The 20,333-nt window shown below is 40.0% G+C and overlaps 1 protein-coding gene across 3 annotated transcripts in view; it reads left to right on the top strand.

Moving 5' to 3' along the window:
- Positions 1-9,152, top strand: part of LHFPL3 (LHFPL tetraspan subfamily member 3) — a 466,692-nt gene extending 457,540 nt beyond the window's left edge. For 2 of the 3 annotated variants that reach the window (XM_036327590.1, XM_036327589.1), the window contains exon 4: positions 6,887-9,152. Coding sequence is in view for 1 of the 3 variants with exons in the window: in XM_036327588.1 (XP_036183481.1) it covers positions 6,887-6,915 (29 nt within the window). In the remaining 2 variants the exon portion in view is untranslated. The remainder of the gene's footprint in view (positions 1-6,886) is intronic. The other variant, XM_036327588.1, reaches the window with a different exon arrangement.
- The last annotated feature ends 11,181 nt before the right edge of the window (positions 9,153-20,333 follow it).

Here is a 20,333-nt window from a genome sequence, read left to right as displayed (position 1 = left end):
ATGGCTACTGAGGCACCTATTGCAGCTGTCAGGACAAATCTGTTCAGCCTTCCTGCTAATCTGGGTGCCTTGCCTTCTTGCATCCCAACTTTCCTCTCATATGAGTGACATCCAATTGCTAAATTTGGAATGGTCCCTGAATTGGCATTGTCTTGTATGGACCAAGAGCAATTCCCCTGAATCATGGTTAAAATCATCAAAGCCAGGTTGGAGGTTGGGAAACCTGTCTAAGAACCAGTAATCTGTTCCGTATCTGTGGAGGAATGTCCTATTACCGTGAACAAGCAACGGACAAGAAAGCAATGGTGTGTGCTCTGGGGAAGCATCGTTCAGCCCTCCTATCTGTGACAGCCACCAAAGGCAACAATGGTGAAGAGGAGAGAGATGGTGTAGACAAGCTAATGGGAAACACCTTTTGGGGACTTTGCTCACAGTGACTTAGCCCCTGCCCTGCTCTGCCTTGATTCTAGGATCCATTGAATCACCTTGAACACAAGTTAATCCAAATCTAAGAAGAAGAAATTGGAAGTTATTGTTTTTCATTGTTATGACTTCTTCCAGTCCTTATGAAACTGTTCATCTTTTGCAATATTTTGCTTGTCAGTCTCACTTTTCAGTGTTTATTCGTTCAACTAAAGTGCATGGTGTGATGTATTAAGGAATGCATTGAGTGTCTATGCAGGTGGCAAAAGGTATGCTTAGAAATACCCACAGGGATATCCCTTTGGCGTGCTCAGTCTGAAGACTATCTCCTAATCACAATCGCAGAGATACAAACACAAATCCATGAAGATGTTGACGATGGTAGAATGTTTAATTTCATTTTCTTTCCAAGGCACTTAATTTTTCAAAATGATGATAGCACATTTCTTCTAATTATTAAACTAATGCATGCTCATTTCACTGGGAAAGAAGAGGGAAAAAATCAATCAAGTAATACAGAAAGTGACATTCTAAATCTGTTATTCAGAGTTCAATTGCATATTATGAAGTAGATCCATCCATGTTTTTTCTATGTACATATGAATATATTTCATTTTTAACAATGGGATCACACTCTACATGCTATTTAATAACCTGCTTTTTTCATTTACTATGTCATGGATGCCACTCACTTTATACAGATCCACATTCATTTTAAGTGGCTGTATGAAATTTCTTTATTCAATTTCTTAATTGAGGCATTAATGTTGCTATTATCATCATCACAGAGAAACCTTAAAATCCCAGAAAATAGGTTTATGGGGAACTAGGACCACAACTGATTTCTAAGCTTTCCAGAAATGTCCTTACTGGGCCCATGATTTGACTGATGTATGACCACATCCATAAAACAACAATCTTCCCCCAGGGTTAAGTCTGTTGGCACCTTACCTTCTTTTTCCAGCCAAAGGCTTTTCTCAAATTAAATTGTATTTCCAGCACTTGGATGTCATCCTTGGTGCCTACAAAACCCTGGAGAGTTATTTGAAGTGTGTATTCCAAATAAGCAATAAGAAAAAAAACAAACAGAAAATAACAAGTGGTGGAGAGATGTGAAGAAATCTGAACCCTTGTGCACTGCTAGTGTTAGTATAAAAATGGTGCAATAGAAAACATTATGGACATTTTCCTCAAAAAAATTAAAAATGAAACTACTATATGATCCAGCAATTCCACTTCTGGATATCTATCCCAAAGAATGAAAGCAGGGTCTCAAAGAGATATTTGCACACCTATGTTCATAACAGCACTACTCACAACAGCTAAGAGGTAGAAGCAACCCAAGTGTCCATTGATAGATGACTGGATAAATATAATGTTATAGCCATTCAATAGAATATTATTCAGTCTGAAAAGAAAAGAATCTTGTTACATGCTACATGAATGAACTTTGAGTATGTTATATGCTAAGTGAAATATGCCAGTCACAAAAAGACACTGTATGATTCCACATATAGGAGCTATCTAAAGTCATCAAATTCATAGAAAGAGAAAGCAAAATGGGGGGGGGTACTAAGGGATGAGGGAGCGGAGAAGGAGGAGTGTTGTTTAGTGGCTGTAGAGTTTCACACTTGCAAGATGGAAAAGTTCTAGAGATCAGCTCCACAACAATGTACATATACTTACCACTACTGAACTGAACACTTAAAAATGGTAAAGATCAGCTTAGCCAACGTTGCTCCGTGGTTGAGCCCCCTAAACAACAAATCAAACAGAAAGAGCCTCGACCTATGAACCAGGAGGTCTCTCGGTTCAATTCCAGGTCAGGGCACATGCCCGAGTTGCGGGCTCAATCCCCAATGGTGGCATGCAGGAGGCAGCCAATCAATGACTCTCTCTCATCATTGATGTTTCTGTCTCTCCATCTCCCTTCCCCTCTGAAATCAATACAAATGTATATTTTTTTTAAATGGTTAAGATGGTAAATCTTACTTTATGTGATTTTTACCACAATAAAAAATAAACTGCCTATATATACGCTTAGCACCCAGGTAGGGAACATAGACCCTACTTGTCAATGGGAAGAATGGAAAAGAATCATGCAGCCATCTTTAACCTGCCACGCCCACTGCAGGACACATCATGTCTAAAGCACCTGAGGATGTAGATGGTGGGATATTATTGCCAAGGCACTGTTCAATCTCCCAGAGATAAAGGGTGTCAGAAGGCCCTGTGAGAGGTGAGTGCAGTCTGAAACAAGAGAATAGGATAAAATGACTAAGCCTACACAGCCAATGAGGGGAAAAACGGCCTGGAATTCTTCCTATACTCATTTTTAAATTTTTTTTCCAATTAGTTTACATTCAGTATTATTTTGTGTTGGTTTCAGGTGTACAGCATAAAAGATCATATACTTCACAAAGCGTTGCCCTCAATATTGCCAGTACCCACCTGACACCATACAGAGTTAATACAATATTATTGACCACATTTTCTATGCTGTACCCGTGGCTGTTTTGTGCATACTAATATGTACTTCTCAATTTCTTCACCTTTTTCGCCCAGTCTCCCAATCCCTCTCCCCAATGGCAACTATCAGTCTGTTCTCTGTATCTATGAGTCTGTTTCTGTTTTGTTTGTTCATTTATATTATTCTTTAGATTACACAAATAAGTGAAATCATGTGGTATTTGTCTTTCTCTGACTTATTTACTTCCACAACAAAGATCTTGTAAGCCATTCTGCCAAAAGTCTGATATTCCCACCAAATACTTTTTCCACTGAGACCATACCTGCCTCCCCAAGCTATCATGACCTTGGGGACTCCAGGCCCTAACTGAATAGGTCAGATAGAAACAACCAGCAGAAGCTGACCCAGGAGACCTTTCAGAGTCTGCGAACACATAGAAAATTCAACAACAAACCATTTACATAGTCAAGACAAGGTGGCCATTATAAATGCTGCTCTCATGCACAGTGGTTCAAATGACAGCTTCAAAAGGATTTGCAAAGATCCCCATGGAATTGGAACATAGGCTAGTCAGAGCCCATGACGTGTTACAAGGACAAACCTGATTGAACAAAGATCTAAAGCATCACCAAATGACTTTTTATTCTGTCCTGCTCTGTACAAACATGGAAGAATATGACATCTTTTAAATTGCCTTCCCTGAATGATGCAATATCCATGGTGCACGGGAAATGTTAAGCTAAATTTTTTTTTGTGGGGGGGGGGGGGCGGGGGTAGGGGAGCAGAATGTTTTACAAAGTGAAGATCACAGTGTAACCACACTAATGCTCCCACTAGACTCTCAAACTGCCTTTGTGTCTCATAGTCATTAGACTGGAGGAGTAATGGCAATGTCCGCAGAGGAAAACCCTGCCTTTTGTCCTCTTTCACCTACTGGTTTCACTTAAAGGGCCAGTCTTTTCCAAGCCTTCAGCGGTTCTCAACCTGTGGGTCGCGACCCTTTTGGCGGTCGAACGACCCTTTCACAGGGGTCGCCTAAGACCATCCTGCATATCAGATATTTACATTACGATTCATAACAGTAGCAACATTACAGCTATGAAGTAGCAACGAAAATAATTTTATGGTTGGGTCACAACATGAGGAACTGTATTTAAAGGGCCAGAAGGTTGAGAACCACAGCTTCAGGTGGAGAATTCCTCATTGTGCATGCCATTTAAGTAATTGTAGCGGCATTCTAATTTTACTCCCCACAGCAAAGTGGTTTTCCTGAGATTGTGTGGGGAGTGTTTGTGTTCTGATCACTGCTGGAACAAATATGCTGGTTATTTTTAGCCAGCCTTGGTCTGCAGAATTCTCGCATACCTTGGCGCTCCTATTGCATAGTGGTGTCATGCACTAGGAAACAAAAAAACCACAGTGGTAGCAGTGTCTAAGTAACTCAAACTCAATCAAACATCCCTAGGAGGCTTTATGATGAGCAGCCTGTGTGCACCAGCAGGACTGGGACCAGGATGAGGCCAATGAGGTACCTAAACAAAGTGTTCCCCCTGATATTTCTAAGAAGGCACTCACCCTACATTTGCACAACCCTGACAGTGAGCACCTTCTTAAATCTTGTACCCTGGAGCCTCACTGACCTCACCCAATCCAGGCCTGGTTCACTGACTTCACTCTCTTATTTTTCCATTCACTCCTCAACTTCCTGCCCAAGACTGACATGATGTGTGGGCAGTATAGTCCCAATGTTAACAATTGAACAATGAAGAGAGCTTTAAGAAGGAAGGGTTGTCCTAGCTGGTTTGGCGCTATGGATAGAGCATTGGCCTGCGGACTAAAGGGTCCCAGGCTTAATTCCGGTCAAGGTCACATGCCCAGGTTGCGGGCTCGATCCCCAGGAGCGTGCAAGAGGCAGCCTATCAATAATTCTCTCTCATTATTGATGTTTCTCTCTCTCCCTCTTCCTTGCTCTCTGAAATCAATAAAAATATTAAAAAGAAAATAAGAAGAAGGAAAGGTTGAGGATATCCAGTCAAGATGGCAGTGTAGGTAAACTCGGTACTTGCATCCTCCCACAACCACATCAAAATTACAACTAAACTACAGAACAACAATCACTCAGAATCACCTGAAATCTAACTGAATAGAAGCCCTACAACTAGGGATTTAAAGAAGAAACCGCATTGAGACTGGTAGTGTTATCAGTGGGGAGCCCTCTTTGTCCTCACCTGTTGGTGGTGGAAGTGGTCTTCTTTTTTTTTTTTATTGATTAAGTTATTACATATGTGTCCTTATCCCCACATTACCCCCCATACCCCCCACTCATGCCCTCAACCCCCCTGTTGTCTGTGTCCATTGGTTAGGCCAGCGGTTCTCAACCTGGGGGTCGCGACCCCTTTGGAGGTCGAACAACCCTTTCACAGGGGTCGCCTAAGACCATCGGAAAACACATATATAATTACAGATTGTTTTTGTGGTTAATCACTATGCTTTAATTAATGTTCAATTTGTAACAATGAAAATACATCCTGCATATGAGATATTTACGTTATGATTCATAACAGTAGCAAAATTACAATTATGAAGTAGCAATGAAAATAATTTTATGGTTGGGGGTCAGCACAACATGAGGAACTGTATTAAAGGGTCACGGCATTAGGAAGGTTGAGAACCACTGGGTTAGGCCTATATGCTTGCATATAAGTCCTTTGGTTGATCTCTCCCCCTTATCCCCACCCTCCCCTACCTTCCCTCTGAGGTTTGATGGTCTGATCGATGCTTCTCTGTCTCTGGATCTGTTTTTGTTTATCAGTTTATGTTGTTCATTATATTCCATAAATGAGTGAGATCATGTGATAGGAAGTGGTCTTCTTGCAATGTCACAAGAAAAGGGATTTTCTGAGAATCACATGGGAGAATGAGGTATTATAGAAAGCTTTATTTCTTTGGAATCAAACCCTGAATTTCCAAGGTCCCATTTCCCTTTGTCCCAGTTGGTTGGAGTATCATCCCCAATGCCAAAAGGTGGTAGGTTCAATTCTGGTCAGGGCACATACCCAGGCTGAGGGTTCAATCCCAGTCGGGGCACTTATGGGAAGCAATTAATCAATGTTTCTACCTATCTGTCTATCTATGTATCTATGTATCTATCTCTCCGTTCCTCCCTCTCTAAAATAAAATTTAACAATATACCCTCATCTGAGGATTAAAAATTTAAAAATTGAAAGAATGTAAAAGAACAAAAAATAGAACTTTATATGCAAAGATATTCATTATTGACAATAATTTTTAAAAAATGAAACAATCTACATATCTGACAATGGTGAAATAGTGAGAATGGAAGGTTGAACATGCAATGAAAAGAAATGAGAATGGAATGGAATATTATGCAGCCATTAAAAAATTGATGCTGATGATGCAGAGAGTGGAAATGTAGAAAATTGTTTTAAATATGTTAACAGTGTCATCTATACCATGATGCCAACTATATAAAGTAAGTGCACACTTAGATAAGGAATGGAAGTAAAATCGTTGGTATCTCAATGTGACTGGATTGTGAATGATTTATCTTTATAATCATTTCTTTCCTCAACGTTATAATGTTGATTGTATGATAAATAAATGAAACTTGGAGGAAAAAGGAAAACACTCAAATGAGACATTTTTTTATGTCAGGCAATAAATAAATAAATAAATAAATCGGTGATGCTTGGGATCATTTCTCATTCTTCCTTGCTTTTTCAAAGCAGCCTGTAATCTTCACGCAGATGTAGGGAATACACGTGTCTGGGCTATGGGAGGAAGAGGGAGGTGCTTGCTAGAACACGATGCTGTTTGTTTAATGAACAGAAACCTCTTCAGTCTTCTTTGATGACAAATGCATTTGAACCATTTGTTAGTGTGGTTTTTCTGTGATAAATATGCACAAAAATCTTGCTAAAAAAATGACGCTCTTTTTCTTTTCTCTTTCTCTTCCCCATCACCCACCTGCAGTTCTGCTAAGCCAATATTCTCTAGAATGAGCACAAGCTAAACAAATCGAATAACAGCTTTTGTACATCAACATCAAGAAAGAAGACACTGGGGAGAGATTGGATATGGAGATGGATATGAACAAGAATGAAACACCCACTTTGTCAAATCAGATCAGAGATGGTAGTGATTTTCTAAAAGGAGATGTGATTATGGATTAAACACCAGCTCATAGGAAACTATCATTGTATAAGATCAGATACATTCACCAGAAATTACATTCATAAGAAATCATATTCAGGAAATATTTCAAGAAAGAGGAATATAAACATGCTAGAATTAACATGTTAAATATATATGTACTGAGGTTTGTAAACTGTCCTTTTTTAATCAAACTGAAAACAAAAAGCTTTAATCTTTTAACATTATATATAAAAAGGCAGTCAATCCTAAAGTATTTCTATCTCAGTAGTCAGGAGACTAATCAAGCATCATTTATTGAGGAAGCGTCTTAGAAAATGCCTCTGAATATCTTCATAGGGGCCATGACCTTTGGCTTCCCCATCTCTGCTGTTCATTTATTCCACTGTGTAATTAGGAACAATCAGTTAAGAGATGTAAAGCTTCAGAGTTTTTACCGAGTCTGTGTTCAGTTTAATGTCTGTACGAGTTATTACTGAGAAAGTGTTTCTGACGTATACTATGACTCCATCAAGCTGTATATTACAGGAAGTACATCCACATCACAGGTTCCCGAGAAACATAGTAAATTTCCCACCTTTCAGGAAACAGCATCAAGGAACTCTGAAAAATGTAGAAAGCTCATTTTCACCTTCGATGCTCACATATAATATAGAGGCTGCTATCAGATAAATACTTTTTCTAATTCTTCCTAGTATATCCATAAGAATTTAACATACTTTCTAAATAGGCATATGAAATATCTCCTCCTTTTTTTCCCTATTTCTTTCCCACACATGTCATGAGAAGTCCATCTCCTTTCTTTCCCTTACTGACACACTCATTTTTGTTTTAAAAACAAACAAATCATTCCATTAAACCTATTTCTAAATGATAGTAAGTGGTACTAAATAAATAATAATTTAATAGCCTTAGAAATAAATGAATATATACTTATACAGATCAAAGAAACTGGGTAGGAGTAAATTGCCTTTTTGTTTACTAACGTTGGTTTCAAAAATACTCAATTTTTTCAGTTGGTTGGCACCTGAAGGTAGTTACAACTGATCAGTTGTCTTCAACAATCTTTCCCTCCCAGGTCTCCCCCACCAGCACCCTCACCATGTAGCCTGCCAAATGCAACAACAGAAAAAATATTTAATAATGAAGTAGTCAATTGCTTGAGAAAGATCGCAAGCTAAAATGACCATGCAGGGATAATCAGTGTAAGCCAAACCATATTCTGTACCTGAGCAGAAAACATGCCTTCATTTTTAGACTCAAAATTAAGATAAAATTGGCATATATGTCACTGGAGCAGCGGTGGAGGATAATACAAGAAGTGATACAAATCACAATTGATTTCTCTTCTCTCTATTAGGGCCACACCCGTATTTTTGACAAATATTTCTGGCAGTCGCCATCTTTTCACCATAAACAAGATTATGTTTCAAATGGCTAAGAGTATGTTACAAGTATGCTCAAATCAGTGAAACCCAATTCACAAAGATATGGGTTTTCTAAAGAACTAAATTTAGGGACTACTTTTTATCTGGAAAGTAGCCATTCTGGGAGTTACTTTTGTTTTAGCTATTAGCTCTCCCGGTGCATTCAAAACACCCTACTTAATAAACTTAATTACACACAACTTTTCAAGAATTTATCTTTTATTTAAAGGGAAGTACCTCTCTACTTTATCTGCAATAAAGTAAAAGGTATTGGCTCTCTCTAACCCATGTAAATTACAGATTCCATTGGGAGTTTCTCATCACTAATAGTGGTGTTTAAAAAATTGAAAGTGTTTTCTATCCACATGCAAATGTTTTGTTAAACTTTTTTTCCCATAAAACCTAAGTGTAATTTAGCATACATACCACAGTGCTCTGAAAATCAGTCAGTGATGATGTACCATTTGTACATAGGTAATACACGTGTAAATCACTAAATGTTACGTATAAGAAGTATGTTTTTATCTTTTTTTTAAAAATAAAGTGACTCCCTTTCTCATTCTGTTCCATTGTATTGCGTCCAAAAGTTGTGTGTAATTTTTTAAGGTCCAGGAAATGTAAAGAAATTTGTTGGAATACCTGAATTTCTGTAAAAAAAAATAAAAATAAGATTTTGTTATTTTAAACATTGCTTGGCTGCATGGCACACATTCAGTGCATTCAGTGTCTGTCTTTGTCCAGTAACCCAGGGTCAGGTGATGATTTTTTTACTGAATTTTTCATTTATTTCTTATTTTTCTTTTTAATTACAATATTATATTTGTTTCAGGTGTACAATCCCCTGATTAGACGTTTATATAACTTACAAAGTGGTCACCCATAGGTGATGAATTGACTGAAATAGGTGTCTTCAAAAAATCTTGTCAGATTCCATAATATGTGCTACCAACAGACATTTATTAGATATAGAGGACCCTTAGAAGACATGATTAGCATCTCCAAAGCCTCTTCTAACCAAATATAGACAGACATGCCTCAAGCTAAATCTTCATATACTCATTGGAATAAAATTGGTAAGTAAAAAGTCAGGCTATCCAAGTAAAGCTTGACCTGAAATATTGAATTAATTGCTCGATCTTTACTTTGCACATTGAAAGCAGTCACCTGTTCCTCAGACATGAGCAACGCTTTGTCAACAGTTCATCCTGAGTATGTGTTGTTGGGTGGGTTCCAATGCCAGATCTTTCATTTACTATACGACTCTGAACAACTCTAAATCTCAGTGTCCTTGTCTATAAAATGGACATAAATAATAATACCTGGCCCCATAGTGGTGTTTTGAGGATATAAATTATAGTGGTGGTGTTGTGCTTGACAGGTAGGAGATATTCAATGACTGTTCATTCCTTCCCCTCCTACCATATGCAAGGCATTGAAGCCAGAAAAGAAGAAGGAAAAAAAAAACACATAAGACACAGCCTCTGCTCTCAAAATGCTGACGATAATTAGAGTGACATTTATGATCAGGGATTAAAAATTTAAATGCCTATGGGGCCAGGTTGGTAAATAACAACAAAGCGAAGCAGGCTGGGTTGGGGACATAATAGGAAGTAGCGGGCACTGGAGAACCTAGTTCCTATCTAAAGAGACTAAGTAATCCATGTTCAGTTCTAGTCACTCAACAAACAAGTATTGAGTCCCTACTGTGTGCCAGGGACTGTTCTAAACCCTGAGAAGACAGTGGTAAACCAGATAAGCAAGGTCCCTTGAACCTAAACAAGGCCTTGGGTTCTAGTAGGAAAAGAGACAATGAACGGGAAGGTGTCAGCTAATACGCACTAGGTACCTTGGACAGAATTAAAATGGTGATAATGGAAGGCTAATCACGGAAAGCTGCTATGAAAAGGTGGCACTTAAATGAGCATGAGAAGAATGAGCCAGCCAGGTGAAGAAGTGGGGAAGAACATGCCACACACGAGCACCAGTGTAAAGGCTCTCACGCAGGAGAAAGATCACACTTGAGGGGCAGCCAGACACAGAGGCAGGTGATGTGAACAGCTCTGCGCTTTGGAGGCCAAGATGGTTGGTACATTTTTTAAGTGTGAGAAAAAGCCATTTGAGAGCCTTAAGAGAAGAGCCATGCAAATTATTTTACATTTTTAAAAGATCACTCTTGGCTTCTGCTTGTAGCCGTATGAACTAGATATTCCAAAAAGCCTTCCTTATACAATACTACTACGTCTTGGATAATTACAGTGAGCTTGTTTTTTTAATAGGCGGCTTAGCTTGCAGCAAAACCAGAGAAATCCCAATGGGCGTAAAAAAGAAAAAGAAGAGTAAACTGGAAACTGTGTGTGAAGTGTAAGCAAATGCAAACACTGGGAGTGCCTGAAGGCATTCCCATACAGAGTCGGGAATGGGAGGCAGCCTTGGGCCATTGGAACTGGATGAGCTAAATTTGAGAATCCCACCCTAAACCTGGACACTTGAAGAGAGCCATAACCTCAGACAAGGGTGGCCCAGGAAAAATATTCATGCTAGCAACAAAAGAAAGGTATCAAGAATTCTTAACTCCACACTGGCTCTAGATGGAGGGGGGAAAAAGTAAAGAAAAAGAGGAATAGTCACTCCTGAAAGTTTTAACCCATGGATTTGGTTCCCTAAAGTCTAGAATTCTATCTTACATGCTCCATAGATATTACATATTTTTTTAAAAAAAATTAAAGAGCTTGCTAGAGCCCAGTAGTTGGCAGCACAAACACACATCTTGTCGGGAGGAAGCAACATAGATCTCGCCAAATAAGGTCAACAAAGTCTGAGCGTCTTCTGTTTCTGAACATCTTATGAGCCGAAACACAGACTGCCTCTACTCCCAGCTGTTTTCAAGACTCTTTAGGTAGCAAGCAGCCTGGGACAGGACAAACAAGCTCTCCCTCCAGAGCAAAGAGTAGGTTTGTTCACTGTTCTGTAACAAAGATACCGTGTCCCTCTTGGGCAAAGATCAGACTGGCTCATTGCTCATTATAAAAGATTCAGGGTCCCTTAGCTCAGTGTTCCTCTCCTACAATGCAACCCAGTGCAACACAAGTGCGAGGCAGCCCTCTTCTCGTAGGGTCTCTGAGAATGTGGCAAGGGAACCAACAGCAGCTTGCTGCTCGCTGTGCTGGCCTGGGGGTCTTGTGTTCTGCCAGCATCCATAGACTGGCAGGCTAGCTTCTTAGTTTGCAAGTAGGATAAACTATCAGACTCTTCACAGTTCTTCATGGTTATCTACTTGGGAAAAAGAAATAAAATTAAATATCTACCTCACATTGTACACAAAAACCTACTCCAAATGAATTAAAGACTTAACTGTGAAAGGCAGAATTTTAAATTTTAAAAGAAAATATAATCTCAGAAAAGGAAAGGACTTATTGAGCAAAACAATATCATAAAGGAAATAATTGATCAATTCAACTAGATTCAAATAAAAAATGTATGTTCATCAAAATATTCTATAAAACAAAAACTAAAAGCCACAAATTGGGAGAAGGTATATGCTAAATAGGTTACTGGTAAAGGATAACAATACAAAGTAATATAATAAACTCTTAAAAATCAATTTCTTAGCCAAAAAAAGGAAAAAAATGACTGAAAGGTATTTACAGAATTTACCAGAAAAGGAAACACAAATGACAAACATGAAAAGATACTCAACTTCATTAGTAATCAAAAAATGTCAGTTTATTGCACAATGATAATATTACCCATTATTCTAGTATGAATATAAGTCTAAAAATATTAAGCATTGGTATGGTTGTGCAGAAATGGAATTTCTTAATACTATCGGTAAGAATAAAAATTAGTATGATCTCTTTGAAAAACAATTTGGCATTATCTTGTAAAATTGAACATTAGCAACACTAAATTCATCAATTCTATTCCTAAGGATATAGGCTGGAAAAACTCTTGCAAAACACATGCATGAAAATGGAAAACACAAATATCAACAGAGAATAGATAAATAAATAATAGATTATGCACAATTTATTTTTAGTTAATTTAATACTACTATAAGCATGAAAATGAATAAACCTAATTTACAAACACCAACATAAATGATTATGTGTTATATATATATATATATATATATATATATATATATATATATATATATATATATGAAACGTTGGGGGAAGGGGAGAGTTGCAGCAGATTCACTATTGCTTCATTTGTAAATCTCAAAAGCAAGCAAAACTAAACTATCTAATGTTTAGTGATAAATACCTATGTGGTAAAACTATAAAGATAGAAGCAAAAGCTATGACTTGGGGTGGTGAACACACAATACAATACACAGATGATGTATTATAGAATTGTACACCTGAAACATATATAATCTTATTAACCAATGTAACCCCAATAAATTTAACTTTTTAAAAAGGAGAAAAGGAATTATAAAAACAAATCTCAAGATTGTGGCTACTTCTAGGGAGTGGGGAGGGATTGTAACAAGGAAACGTGTACAGGCAACTTCAGTAGTTCCAGATCTTTGTTGAATGGAGGGTTCATACGTTCATTTGTTTCATGCTTCCTAAATGTTACATATATATACATACATACTAGAGGTCCAGTACACAAAATTTGTGCACTCGGGGGGGGGGGGGGTCCCTCAGCCCAGCCTGCGACCTCTTGCAGTCCTAGGACCCCGCGATTGATCGCCCGTAGAGGGAGGCCCCGCCCACCCACTGCAGCCCACTGGTCGGTGCCTGGGCCTTCTCTTTGGGGCAATCGTGGAGCCCCCCGATTGACTGTCCCACTGGCCAGTGGCCTGGGCCTCCCTCTGTGGGGTGATCGTGGGGCCATGGCGGGGACACCTGCCTTGGCTGGCCTTGCGTCAGTGGGTGTCATAGCGTGGTCATCTGGATGGTCATTCCGCTATTCAGCCATTCAGTCAATTTGCATATTACTCTTTTATTATTATAGATATATATAATATTGTCCAATGAAATAAGAAAAATTAACTTGCTATTTTAAAAGAAAATGGACTATTATGAGAAAAGCAGGGAGATTGGGGGAAGGCTACTGTAGTAGTCAAGGTGAGAGGAGATGGTGGCTTAAACTAGAATAGTCAGCGTGGAGATGGAAAGAGGTGAGTAAATTTGGGAGACTGTTGACATGGCTGGTGTGGCATACTCTCAAAAAGTCACTAAATATCATGTCAGAACAGGCTACAGGACAGGAGAGTGAGCATAGGAACCCTTGGGAAGGCTGGAATGCATAGAAAGCTGGGTAAGATCCACTTAAAATGGTCACAGAGAGGAAGGCAAGTCTCAAATGGACTTTCTCAAAGCCAGGATTTGGGGAGTGGGAAGCAAAAATTTTTGGCTAACGCATGTGGCTACATAGCTTACATAGCTTCTCCAATCTAGCATTGGTCAGCACTAATACCTTTTATTACTATTATTATTATTATTATTATTATTATTATTATTGATTTCAGAGAGGAAGGAAGAGGGAGAGAGAGGGATAGAAACATCAATGATGAGAGAGAATCACTGATCAGCTGCCTCCAGCACACAACCCCAGGCATGTGCCCTTGACCAGAATTGAACCCAGGACCTTTTAGTTCGAAGGCCAAGGTTCTATCCACTGAGTCAAACAAGCTAGAGCACTAATACCTTTTAAAAAATATATTTTTATTGATTCAGAGTGAATGGAAGAGGGAGAGAGAGATAGAAACATCAATGATGAGGAAGAATAATTGAACGGCTGCCTCCTACATGCCCCATACTAGGGACTGAGCCCACAACACAAGCATGTGCCCCGACTGGGAATTGAACGGTGACCCCCTGTTTCATGGGTCCATGCCTCACCCATGAACCACTCTGGTAGGGCAGCACTAACACCTTTTGACGGCTATGTGACCTCTCACTGATGTTATTTAGATAGGAGACCAGGCTGGTGTTGCTCAGTGGCTAAAGGCTTTTAATTCCAGCTCTTTTAAGTTTGGACTTATTTCTGCAGACAATGGGAAATCATTGAAAGGTTTTGAACAAGGGAGACTTTTCCAGTTGGACACGAAGAGGTGAAGACTGACTGAGTGCGGAGCAAGAGAGAGAAAACAACAATGATGCTCAGTTCTCAGTCTACATTATTAGAGGTGGGCGAGGTAACAATGGGGTTAGGTGGGCAGACACGATAAAATAACCAATATTTGGATAGCAACATATAGCTTACAAGTGCTTTCACATCCATTATTTCATTTGCACTCTGCGGTACTATTATGCCCATTTAACAAATAAGCAACCTGAGGCTCTGAGAGGCTAAATGATTTGCTCATAAGGTGGCAGAGGATTGTCTTAGCCATAGATGTCCTCACTCCATACTTCGACAATGGCTTTCAGATGCACTTGGGTTCTTGGTGGTGTGTGGGCAGGAGTCAGCCTGTGTTTGCCTTTCAAAAGTCAAGTTCTAAAATGTCATTTTCTTGAAGGGATCAGCTGGATTCCATTTCTTTGATGCTGGCTGGTTTCCAATGATCTTTCTCGAAGAGACTAATAATTTGCATATGATAGCTAGAGTAAAAGAAAGAAAGAACCTATTTCTAAGTCAGTTTTCTATTTTGAGAACACTTAGCATCCAGGTACACATGCACAGCCTTCTCTAAAATAAGACATTAATTCTCTCCCCTGGGCAGGATACCGGCTAGAATCAGTGGTCGGCAAACTCATTAGTCAACAGAGCCAAATATCAACAGTACAACGATTGAAATTTCTTTTGAGAGCCAAATTTTTTAAACTTAAACTATATAGGTAGGTACATTGTTATTAACTTAATTAGGGTACTCCTAAGGCTTAGGAAGAGCCACACTCAAGGTGCCAAAGAGCCGAATGTGGCTCGAGAGCCACAATTTGCCGACCACGGATTAAATCATTGAAATTCATCCTGTGAGAGTCAAATCTTGGTGAACTGAGATGAGGAAATGCATTTCCCTCACCTCTGACGGCCTGCCACTCACTCTCCCAAAGAAAAAGCTGGGAATTCCCTTCTGATGGGGGAAATCTATTTCATTATCTCAACCTTAAGTTCATAGGCCCAGGGTCTCAGTAGTCAAACCAACCTGTGGGTCAATCCCAGCTCCCCAAATCACTTAAATACTGGTTTTTCCTCTGACATTAACTGAAAGAAAATTCCCCAAGGACTAAATTGACAGCTGTATTTGCAATTATGGACTAAAGGCTGAGTCTTAGCCAAACCAAAATAATGAATTGAAAGAATCCTGGAAGTAAGAGGGTGTGATGTTATCTTGCTGATACAGCTTCCCAAGTTTAAACATTTACTTACATCTTTGGCTTCCTCCTAAGGTGGAATTTCTAAAATTTTTGAAGAAGCTTTTTTTATTAAAAAAAAAAAAACCCAACAAAAAAAAAAACCTTATACTTTTCAGGTCTTTTGACCTTGAAAAACTTGTGAATTCTCTTCTAGGTGATTGAAACCCATTTTGAGTTAAATAACAGTAGCCCTGATCACGTGATGAAGTGATGAAAATGACAAAGGTGCTTTCCTAGAGCATAATTTACTACAAATTTTCTCCCCCTATTCAAAAGTAAAGCCTTCCTATGAAACCTTTGTAAGCTAAAATGGCATAAAACAAAGCAGTTACCTTAGGACACATCTTGCTAACAATGCACAAAATAAACCAAGATAAAGTACACATGTTGGCACTGGCCAGGTGGCTCAGTTGGTTAGAGAGTCCTCCCGATACGCCAAGGTTTTGGGTTCGATCCCCGGTCAGGGCACATACATGAATCAATCAATGATGCATAAATAACAAATTGATCTCTCGATCTCTCGATCTCTATCTCTCTCTCTCTCGATCTCTCTCTCTCTCTCTCTTTCTCTCTCTCTCTCTCAAATCAATAAATACATTTAAAAAAATTTTAAGCACAGAGCCTCACAGATACAGTTCAAAGCTATGGGTCCTGGTGCTGAGATGCTGAGTGTAGTCCCTGGGAAGCAGCTTGGCTGGGCTACTGCTGCTGCTCTGGATGGGCACTGTCTCTGTGAGGACTCGCTGCAAAACAAATGCTGAGCCCTATTTTCCCTTTTCACCTTTTTTTGTTAAAGCAAAAATCCTCTTCGGATTTCTTTCTTAGCGAAAACAGGTACTAATGTAGGTCTTCTGTAAAATCAAAGTGGCCTAATGCAAACTTTGGAAAAGTAGGAGTTACCTGCATACAAATTTAGAAAGGTTTTTAAAACTTTATTTATACTGCCATCTAGTGGTACATTTTATTGCAAATTTCAGCAACCTACAATTTCTGTAGGTCCACAGGTTATCCTTAAAAACACTGTAGCCCTGGCCAGTGTGGCTCAGTTGGTTGAGTATTGTCCCATGCACCACAAAGTCACCAGTTCGATTCCCAGCCAGGGTACATGCTCAGGTTTTGGGTTTGATCCCCAGTAGGGGGCATGCAGGAGGTAGCCGAACGATGTTTTTTCTCTCTCTCCCTCTCCCTTCCTCTCTCTCTAAAATCAATAAAAACAATTTTAAAAATTGTAGAATGTGGTGCTCTCCCTCCAGGGAGCATGTCCTGTACCAATTCCCTTCTCCCTTTCCTTCCCCTACAGCAGCGGTTCTCAACCTGTGGGTTGCGACCCCTTTGGCGGTCGAACAACCCTTTCACAGGGGTCGCCTAAGACCACCCTGCATATCAGATATTTACATTACGATTCATAACAGTAGCAACATTACAGTTATGAAGTAGCAACGAAAATAATTTTATGGTTGGGTCACACATGAGGAACTGTATTTAAAGGGCCAGAAGGTTGAGAACCACTGCCCTACAAGTATGTATCCCCTAACCTTTAAGGGATCCCATGAGACTTGCAACCAGGGGAGAACTGGGTAGTGGCAGGTTGTCCCGGGGTAACCCCCTGAACTTGTCTCCAAGTTTCCCTTTTCTCTGGCTTTCCAGTGAGCCAAAGCAGCCCAGCCTAGGGTCTCCTGTTGCTTCTTCTATGCCCTTCAGTCAGGGATGATGAAAAAGTGCTGGATATGAAATAGTGCTGATGATTGCACAACAATGTGAAATACTAATGCCACTGAATCATACACTTAAAATGGTAAAGTGTGTACGTTATATGTACCTTACCACAATAAAAGAAGACAGGTTGGGCCTGAGCCCTGGCCACGCATTCCCCTTCCCTACTCTCTACCTTCATTACTTACAAATGCTGGCTGAGCAGCCCTGGGCACCGTGGGGACAGGATCCTATGCAGGTTTGCACAAGGACTTAAAAGAGGCCCCACAAAAATAAATAAATAAATAAATAAATAAATAAATAAATAAATAAATAAAATAAAAGAGTCCCCACAGCCTCTGAGTCCCACCGCTATATACACACACACACACACATACATACACACACACACACTCACACACACACACACAGGCACCTTTTTGTGTTACCTTCTGACATTTGGAGGGAGGCCAAAGACAATCCTGGAACGATACCAGGGCTTGCGTGACAATGGCCCTTTAACTCCAGCCTAGGCCCTTCTTTTCTTCTGTGGCCATCTGGGCCTGGTAAGTCAAGGTTATGGTGTAAAAGAAGGGAACTATCAGAAAAGACCACATGATTCCAATTTTCATTTGTGGGTGGAACAACTTCGATGCCTCCTGATTAACACTAAGATACCGCTGAAATGAACCAGTGAAGCAGAAGATAAGCCAGATCCAGAAACAGCTTGTGGCTCTAACTCCCAGCAAGGACTAGAAATCCATAAGACACTCAGCAGTTTGAGAACTAAAAATCTGCTCTTATACACTTTATACTCAGAATAAGTCATCTTACCTGTAAAAGGAGGCAGAGAAAAACAAAATCAAAAGGTCCCTTCCCTGCTCTGGCTGGTGTGGCTCAGTTGCATGGGCATCATCCCGCACCAAGAGGTTGCTGGTTCAGTTCCCGGTCAGAGCACATGCCCGGTTGGTTGCAGGCTCAATCCCCAGTAGGGGGTGTGCAGGAGGCAGCCAATCAATGATTCTCTCTCCTCATTGATGTTTTTATCTCTCTCTCCCTCTCCCTTCCTCTCTGAAATCAATAAAATCATTTTTTAAAGGCAATATCATAGCCGAAACCGGTTTGGCTCAGTGGATAGAGCATCGGCCTGCAGACTGAAGGGTCCCAGGTTCAATTCCGGTCAAGGGCATGTACCTTGGTTGCGGGCACATCCCCAATGGGGGTGTGCAGGAGGCAGCTGATTGATGTTTCTCTCTCATCGATGTTTCTAACTCTCTATCTCTCTCCCTTCCTCTCTGTAAAAAATCAATAAAATATATTTAAAAAAAAATAAAGTGAATATCATGAAAAATTAAAGTAGGGGGGAGTTTTTAAAATTAAAAATATGCTGAAGCGACATAGCCATTTTCAATAATGAATCTTAGTGAAGGAAACCATTGTGGTAATAGTCTAAGAAATTTGAACATGGAGCGATTATTGTTAGGTATGATAATGGCATTATGTCTAAGTTTTAAAAAGGTCCTTTTGTTTATTCATTTATTTTTGAAGATGTATCCTGAAGTATTTCGAGGTAACTTTGAAATGGTGCCAAACACACACACACACACACACACACACACACACACACACACGTAAATGAATGGCATTTGACAAAGTGCTAACCGGTATTGAACTTAGGTGAGGGATAGATGGGTTGGTATATATTCTACCACGTGTTCGAATATTTTCACAATAAGAAGTGAGAAAAGGAAGACACCGGGAAATCTCAGAGGAGCGTGTACCCTGCATGTGCCAGAGAGAAAAGCCTGCAGACAACTCTGAGCACACAGGCTGGGAGGAACGAGCTTGTTATGGGCATGGACTGAATTATGTGTGCCCCAAAATTCATATGATGAAGTCTTAAACACCCCCCCCCGAACCTCACAATTTAACCGTATTTGGAGATGAGGTCTAAAATGAGGTCATTAGGATGGGCCCTAATCCAATCTGACTGTATCCTTATAAGAAGAGGAATTTGGACACAGACACACACGGGGAAGATATGAAGACACAGGGATAGGACAGCCATTTGTAAGCTAAAAAGAGAGGCCCTCAGAAGGAACCAACGCTGCTAACAATTTGATCTCGAACTTCTAGTCTCCAGAATAAACTGAGAAAATTAATTTCTGTGGCTCATACCACCCAATCTGCAGTACTTTGTTAAGGCAGCCTTAGCAAACTAATACGGAACTCATTGATTTGCCACCAAGCCCAGGGGTCTTTTCCCATATCCCCACCCTAGCCCTGTGCCCCTGACACTGCAATCTGGGAACTGCAGAATCCACACTGGGCAGAGCATGACCGTGAGGCCCCGTCAACCGGCAAACAGAGCTTTGACTCATCAGGAAGCCACTGTCCTGAGCAGGCTGTTGGCGCACACACCGCCAGCTCCCAGAGACAACGCATCCAAACATCTGCAATCCAGGTCTGACACCTGCTGGTCCCCTACCTTTCCTGAGTGCTTTCTGGTTTTCCTCTTAAAAAGTCAGAAGGGGTGTGTGCATGTGCACACTCGTGTATACATGTGTATGTGTATGTGTATGTGCATGCGTTGGGGAAGATAAAATCTAGCCATAAAAGCCCTCTAGCTAACACTCATTTATACTAATAAGAATTCATATTTAACACTTAACATTGCAATTTATATTCAGCTGGTGTGCTGCCTTACTTGACTGTTAAATATTTAAGTAACTTCATCCTTGTTGGTACATAGCATTACCCTCCTTGCCACCCAGCCCTCTCTGGAAACTCTCCATCGTCCAGCAGCTAACAGATGAATGCCCGACACCCAAAGGT

Source organism: Myotis myotis, unplaced genomic scaffold, assembly GCF_014108235.1.
Source record: "Myotis myotis isolate mMyoMyo1 unplaced genomic scaffold, mMyoMyo1.p scaffold_m19_p_11, whole genome shotgun sequence".
In the NCBI taxonomy this organism is placed as follows: Eukaryota; Metazoa; Chordata; class Mammalia; order Chiroptera; family Vespertilionidae; genus Myotis; species Myotis myotis.
Note: the sequence above shows the minus strand (reverse complement) of the source record. Positions and strands in the feature narration are given on the sequence as shown.